The sequence below is a fragment of the Microchirus variegatus genome, assembly GCF_963457635.1.
Source record: "Microchirus variegatus genome assembly, contig: SCAFFOLD_171, whole genome shotgun sequence".
NCBI lineage: Eukaryota > Metazoa > Chordata > Actinopteri > Pleuronectiformes > Soleidae > Microchirus > Microchirus variegatus.
In genome coordinates, this window is record NW_028154733.1 from 63 (window position 1) to 8,000 (window position 7,938).

The 7,938-nt window shown below is 47.7% G+C and overlaps 1 protein-coding gene across 1 annotated transcript; it reads left to right on the top strand.

Annotated features, from left to right (window-relative positions):
• Positions 1-440: 440 nt before the first annotated feature.
• Positions 441-6,369, top strand: prdm1a (PR domain containing 1a, with ZNF domain; the record flags this gene model as incomplete). The annotated part of the gene is made up of 4 exons (XM_083910907.1): positions 441-693; positions 4,011-5,080; positions 5,447-5,575; positions 5,776-6,369. Coding segments are annotated over 4 exons (2,046 nt in total), but the record flags the coding sequence as incomplete, so codon positions are not given.
• Positions 6,370-7,938: the final 1,569 nt, after the last annotated feature.

Here is a 7,938-nt window from a genome sequence, read left to right on the forward strand (position 1 = left end):
GGAGGGGGGGGGGGGATGTGATGTCACCGCTACACAAACAACATGTCACAATGTGGTTCCTGTCACACACACACACACACACACACACACACACATTCAAAAAATACATTTGACTCTATCACTACCGGTAACTGACACTGAGAGTGCACAAGACACCAACCTGACCATTGCGTGTGTGTGTGTGCGTGTGTGTGTGTGTGTGTGTGTGCGTGTGTGATGGAACACCATTATGAGTGAGCGTCTGCTTGTGGTTTGGATTCTCTCTTTCACACACACACACACACATAGAAAAGAGAAAGCGAGACTTGTTCTCTCCATTCTCTCAAAGTGTCTCCACTTTTCCTTCTTTAAGTCTGTTTTTGATTTAGCAAAACACTTTTATTTAAACCTTTATACCTTCATATATTCACACATATTGTCTACATATATGTTCCCTGCAGATCTACGCAGACAAAGAGTTCCACCACTTTGTCGACGGCCTGGACGAGACTCGCTCCAACTGGATGAGGTACGTGAACCCGGCGCACTCGGCGGGCGAGCAGAATCTGGCGGCGTGTCAGAACGGCATGGAGATCTACTTCTACACGGTGAAGGCCGTGCCCGCCGGTGCTGAGCTGCTCGTGTGGTACTGCCACGACTTCGCCAGACGCCTCCACTACCCGCCCTCAGGGGAACTCATGATGCAGAAACTCAGTAAGTGTTTGTGTGTGTGTGTGTGTGTGTGAGAGAGAGAAGTAGTCTTATATTCTGTTTGTTTGTTGTCTGAGACTTTTATTGTGAAAGGGTTCGGAAGGTGAAGTTGTGTGTGTGTCTTGAGTGTGTCCTGTCGCCACTGTTAAAGCTTAACAGTGTGTTTGAGTGAAGCTGTGTCTCCTTCCTCTCTGAATGTTAGCCTGTCATTATTTCACACACACACACGCACACACAGAGGTACACAACCGACAACCTTTCATCTCCGTCAGTGCCATCGTTCGTGTGTGTGTGTGTGTGTGTGTGTGTGTGTGTGTGTGTGTGTGTGTGTGCCAGTGACAGTGTAATTACACAGACAGGGGGATATGGCCCCTAATGCCACAGTCTAACACACTTAAAGACCCACTTTTAACATGAAAGCACACACACACACATACACATACACATACACATACACATACACATACACATACACACACACACACGCACACATAACCTCAATAGTAGAACCAGACAGTATGTGTACATTACCGTTCAAAAGTTTGGGGTCATCTATACAATTTTTGTTTGTGTTTTCCATTAAAAGACACACTTTTATTCATCAAAAGAGTTGCAAAATGAATAGAAAATATAGTCAAGACATTGACAAGATTAGAAACAATGATTTTTATTCAAAATAATAATGTTGCCCTTCAAAACGAACCCTCAAAACTGTTTTCAGCTGTTAACACAATTAGCAAACACAATGTACCATTAGAACACTGGAAATGGGCCTCTATACACCTATGTACATATTCCATTAAAAAACAGACGTTTTGCAGCTAGAATAGTGGTTTACCACATTAACAATGTATAGAGTGTATTTCTGATTCATTTAAATGTTATATTCATTGAAAAAGTGCTTTTCCTTCAAAAATAAGAACATTTCTAAGTGTGTGTGTGACTTCAGTGACCTTTCGATGAGAATACGTACCGTGGCTTTTATTTTATTTCATAAAATAACTGAAAATACACAGTCAGTGTCAACATTTAAATGAGTAATGTGGATGTTTTCACATTCTGGACACTGAGCTGATCAAAGGGAGAGAGAAAGAGAGAGAGAGCAGGGGTTTCCAGGTGTGACTGCAGGCTAATAGCAATGTTAAGGTGGCAGAGGAAGCAGCAGACCCAGCCTGGGCGACTCCACTGCCCAGGGGAAAAATGCGCATGACCTGGGGAACAGAGGCAGGGGGTAGTGGCCTCACCAGCCCCTCCCCCCACCCCTGTGTGTGTGTGTGGGGGGGGGGGGGGGGGTATGTGTGTCTGTGTGTGTGTGTGTGTTGTCTTTAATTAGCTTCCTCTGTCATTTAGCCCCTGCAGGCTCCTGTTGACCTGCCGGTGACTTTTTTTTTTTTTTTTACCTGCAGCTCCAACACTTACCTGTATGGAAGAGGATTAGGGCCACACTAATCCTAAAACATATTTCAGTTCTGAATTCTGAGAATAAAGTCAGAATTCTGGGTGTTAAAGTCAGAATTCTGAGTTTTAAAGTCAGAACTCAAATATTTGTTTCCTGTGTGGCCCTAAACCTCTTCCGTATACCTGTGCTCAGCTTGCGCCAATAATAATAATACTCATAATTTCTAAGCTTTCATTGATTAATTCACTGAGGTCTGGACCAGTGAGTCTGGACTTCTGGTGACAACATGGACAAATGCACTCAGGAGATTTTTGAAATTTGACTCACAGGAAAAGTTTGGTTAAATGCCGTTTGCGGACGCTTTGGTTCATAAAGACAGAACATTTTGATATTGTCTTGCACTTTAGGGCTCCCAAAACACCTGTGTGTGTCACTTTCTCCCCTCTCTCCTCTTACTCTTTGTCATTTAGCATTCTTTGAGTGTTAGCACTTGAAAGCACCTGTCAAAATTCGCTACACCCACTCTTTTCATCTCAAGCACATGCCAGATCACAAATGTTGAGATTTTCGTGCGTGTGTGTGTGTGTGTGTGTGTGTGTCGGTCATTCACTCTGATATATTTTCCACTTAAGAAGAGCAGAGAGAGGGTGGAGGAGGGAGTGGTGTAGGTAGAGTCGCCACCCCTCTGTTGACTACTTGAACTTCCTGGCAGAAGGGCCGTGTTGACAGATTGATATCTCCAAGATGGCCGCCCTGTTTGTTTTCTGAAAGAGGGGAAAGAGGGAGGAGGAGGTGGGGGAGGAGGAAGGCTGACTGATAACCCTAACGTTTACACTGCCGCTATACTCCCGAAGCAAGGGTCACTGACTGTGTGTGTGTGTGTGTGTGTGTGTGTGTGTGTGTGTGTGTGTGTGTGTGTGTGTGTGTGTGTGTGTGTGTGTGTGTGTGTGGTGTGAGTGAAGGGGAGCAAATTACGCCACTGCTCATATTCAGGATTACACACACACGTGAGGTTTCAATGACTTCAGGGGACATTGCTAACCCTCAACCTAACCTTAAAACATTTCTTCATTTCTTAAAATAAAGTCATTTACATTGTGGGGACAAGTCAGCATAATGTGTAAACAGTTTTACGTCCCCACAACATTAGTAATACATGGGCACACACACACACACACACACACACACTCCCCTTTGGCTGACCTCATGGTAAAAAGTTGACTGGCCACTAAATGAGCTTATAGACACAAGACAGCGGCTTTTTAAGGGTCTGACTGCAGCCGTTTCACAGCTGAGAGGTGCTGCTCACTGGGACTTTTAGAGTGTGTGTGTGTGTGTGCGTGCGTGGGTGAGCTCCCCCCTAATCCACTCTTTCATCATGCAGACGAGACAGTAGGTGTGAGTGAAGATGAGATGAAACTCTCAGATTTAACCTTTTAACCCAGAAACAAAAGTGAGTGGCCATTAAAAAAAACAGGAGAGTGGGTGCTTCATCAAAAGTGTGTGTGCGTGTGTGCGTGCGTGCGTGCGTGCATGCGTGCGTGCGTGCGTGCGTGCGTGCGTGCGTGTGTAGGTGTGTAGGTGTGTGTGGCTGAAGAGCTTCTCCAGAAGATAGGAAACCATCACCAATCCATCAGCCCCCGACTGTCTGCCACCATTTTGATTTTTATCTTGATTGTATAGACACACACACACACACACGGCAGCTGTCACGCCTCACTTCCTGTCTCCCCTGCCCCCCCCATACTCGTTGCTCAAATCTGTCACCTTAAATGGCTGAGTTACTTGCCGTGTTCTTCTCTAACCTGGATGTGGATGTGTGAAGCAGACGTTGTGATAACTACTTAAAAAAGCCTTATCTTGATCTCGGTGAACTCCCACTGACCTCTCTCTCTCTCTCTTACTCTCTGTGTCTCTTCAGAGCAGTCACTCTTCGAGGTCAAGCAGCAGCAGGTGAGCAGCAAGGAGAACGTGGCGGACACCTCCAGTCCGCCCCCCACCGCGGTGACGCCCACGCCGCCCAAGAGGGAACACAGCGTCCTCTCGATTCTGCGTGGCACCAACAGCACCTCGTCCTCCGCGGCTAACAAGAGAGAGCCCAGCCGGCCGCTCCCCACCCGCCCGAGCTGCGCCGACAGCCCTGAGCGCCCCCTGTACCCTCGCGCGATCTACCCGGCGTTCAGGCCTCACTTGCCTGAAGAGTTCCTCAGCCACAAACCAGGCCAGCTCAGTTACCCCGCGACTCGTTCCCCTGATAACCAGTCCTTGGCTACGCCCAGCCCATCAGCGAGGAGCAGCCCAGACAGCAGCCCTCAGGGGAGCCCGTCAGGTGCGGTGCCCCCTCCAGCCTCTTTTTACCCCTCCTATCCCGGTTACTCCCCACCGTCAGCTCCTCACTCGTCATCCTTTTACCCTCCAGGAGCCCCATACTCACGCTACCTCCTGCACCATCACTACCCTCTGTCAGGTGGTGGTGTTCCCACTGTAGGAGGGATCTTCCCCAGGGTGTACCACCCGCTCTATAGCAGCCTCCTGCCAAGTCATGTTCCCCTCATGCCCGCTGACACAGCAGGGAGGCGCTTCTTGATGCCTGACCCCGTCCACCCCACCCACAGAGACTTCCTCCTCCCGGGGCCCACCAGTGCCTTTGCAGCTGCCACCTCTCTGAAGGACAAAGCAGGGCCTCACCACCCGTTCTCCAGCCACGCTCACTTACACGAACCAGCCCGCGCTCCTTCACGCGGCTCCCCGACAGCAGGCACAGCTCCTCCCAGTGAGCGGATGCCGACCAAGCCTACCTCTGCCCTGCTGGGCAACAAAAGTGAGTTTCACCCCGACGACGAGGAGGCCATCAACCTGTCCAAAATGAAGCGAGGCCCAGGTTCAGCCGGCTACAAAGCACTGCCGTACCCGCTGAAGAAGCAGAACGGCAAAATCAAGTACGAGTGCAACGTGTGCAGCAAGACCTTTGGACAGCTGTCAAACCTGAAGGTGAGGCTCCAGTCGCCGTTAAAGTCGTTTCCGCGTCTGGCTTTCAACGTCACGTCTGCTTGTCTGATTTACTGCCTTATTATCATTCCATTTCTGTGTACTGTATGGCCCGTCGTGTAATTACGAGGCTGCAGATCAGGTTGAAGCACTGAAAAGAGACAAAGGAAAGCGGCTTTTAAAACACGCATTTAAGTCCGGACATGTTCCTGGAATTGTCTGGAAACGAATGTGAGAACAAGAAAGTGGTTCTGGAACTTAACATCAGATAATGACAACACAGTGTCCTGTCTCATTGACAAGTTCTAAAGTTATTCCAGTGACACTATCTTAATGCCTTCTTTGTTTTCTTTCTTCTCCATCATGCAGGTTCACCTCCGTGTCCACAGTGGAGAGAGACCCTTCAAATGTCAGACCTGTAACAAAGGCTTCACTCAGCTGGCCCACCTGCAGAAACACTATCTGGTCCACACTGGGGAGAAGCCGCACGAGTGCCAGGTGGGAAACTAAGCCGAAAATTAAAAAAAAATTGTCTGTGAATGGGAGTAAATATGAACGGCATTTACTCCATATGCTCAAAACTGACTCTGTGAAAAAGTGTGAAAATCTCTTGTATACCGATGTACTTTCACCATGCTGCTGTCTCAGACAGATAAATGAATAACATCCTTTATTTCTCTCTATTCTCCATCATGCAGGTTTGTCACAAGCGCTTCAGCAGCACCAGCAACCTGAAAACTCACCTCCGCCTCCACTCGGGCGAGAAGCCCTACCACTGCAAACTCTGCCCCGCAAAGTTCACGCAGTTCGTCCACCTCAAACTGCACAAGCGGCTGCACTCCAGGGACCGCCCACACAAATGTCCCCACTGCCACCGCCACTATATCCACCTGTGCAGCCTGCGACTCCACCTGAAGGGCTACTGCCTGGCGGCGGGCTCCGGTTCCAGCTCCGTCTCCACGCAGGCGGCCCTGGAGGAGGTGCAGCGCTCTAACGAGGAGATCGAGCGCTTCGACGTCAGCGAGCACGCCGAGCGGCTGGAGCAGCTGCAGGGAGGGGTGGAGCTGGACGCCATGTTGGAGAAGCAGGTCCTGGGCTTGATGTGGAGGGACGCCGACATCAAGTCCTCCCACTTTCACCCGCGCCACAAGAGCGACGAGCTCCTGTCGGCGGCCTACGGCGCGTACGAGTCGCCCAACGAGACGTCGGTCATCAAGGTGCGGCGCAGCAGCCCCGTCCTGCCACTCCCCGCCAACGTCATCGTCAAGCAGGAGTCGGAGGATCACGCTTAAGTGAGGGACATGGAGTCTGGAACTGCACGGCTCACAGTGAACTGCGTTGCCTGGAGCAACAGCTGTAAATAGATACATTTCCTGGTCGTCATCAGGAGTGACCTCACGACCACACCAGGTTTTCTTCAACCTATCAGGGACTCACGTACTCAGGGCTACGACTGACACTGTCCCATGACTACTTAACGGTTTCAGCGTTTATTATTATACTTAGAGACAATCATCTACGCAGGACTTTTGACTTTAATGTAGTTAATATAATGTTATTATCATTGTCGTTGTTGTATTATTATTATTATTTGGTCTTCATTTTCAAATGTCTGTTTTTTGGATCAGTTACTTGTTCTATAACCTCCTTAATTTATTATAGCTACTTTTGTTGTCTTTACAAAGCAATAAGTGGAATTTGTGGTTACACTGAAAGGGTGAAATCAATGTAAAAAAACAACAACAAAAATACTTGTGTTACTTTAATACTTTTGATTTATTTTATTTTTTTCTATGTGGCCATTTCCCTGTAGATAGTCACTCCCTTTATGCCTATACCTGCGACCTCTGGCCTATAGAAGCAAGGGTGTCCACTCTTCAGGGTTCTAATCTATTTAAATTAAAACAAAGAAAACAACACAGCAGGTTAAAATGTGTTCATTTAAAAACGAGAGCTTTATTTCAGCCCTGCTCAGTAGCTTCCCTCGAGTGTGACTGTGTCGTTTTCTGATGCCTACGTCAATATTTGAGACAAAAGGGCATTTTATTTTGTGTATATTTTTTCACAACGGTTACCTCAGTGTGCGTGTGATGATGATGTGAGTGAGTGAGTGAGTGTATGGGACAGCTTATACGGTGGGAGCTTTTCTATTTATTTGTTTTCTTTGCTACTTGAAGAAGAAGAAGAAACTGAAGTGGAGTGCAGCTCTTCATGTGGTCCAAAACGAGCGGCACTGTCCGCTCAACACGTAGCACATAACGGACTCAGGAGGCTGGTGAGCCGACCCTCCTTAATCGTCCCTCCTTTATTATTTTTAAAAACATTTTTTATTTAATGAACACTGTCAACGCCCTGACAGGGAAGGGAACTTTTTTTTTGGGGGGGGGGGGAGATTTCACTCTTGACGCTAAGAAACCAAAGTTGACATGGCTTTAAATTTCCAAAATACCAAAAATACAAATGGAATGGAAACAAAAGGGAAGGACTTGAGGAATCAAAATGCTAAAGAAGGGAATAATGAACTGTGCGTGTGTGTGTGTGTATGATGATGTGTTGGCTCTTTAGCTGTGGTCACTTGTTTTGTAGATGTATTTTTTTTTCTTTGTTAATATTTCAGTCTTTAATCTGCCCCCCGTCCACCGTCTTGTTAAAATGAACTGCAAACACCAAAGCACCTCGGCCCTCTTTTAATGCACTGGCCCCTCCTCCTCTTCACTTTATAAACTTCAGTGCCGATGCTTGCACCGTTTACACTGTGTAAAAATATCACTGAAACTCATGGCATTAAGACTCACCCTTAATGTTGGAAAAACATGCAGCTGCTGCAGTTGTTGGCCCGCCCTGAAACACAGCTGCAGCTC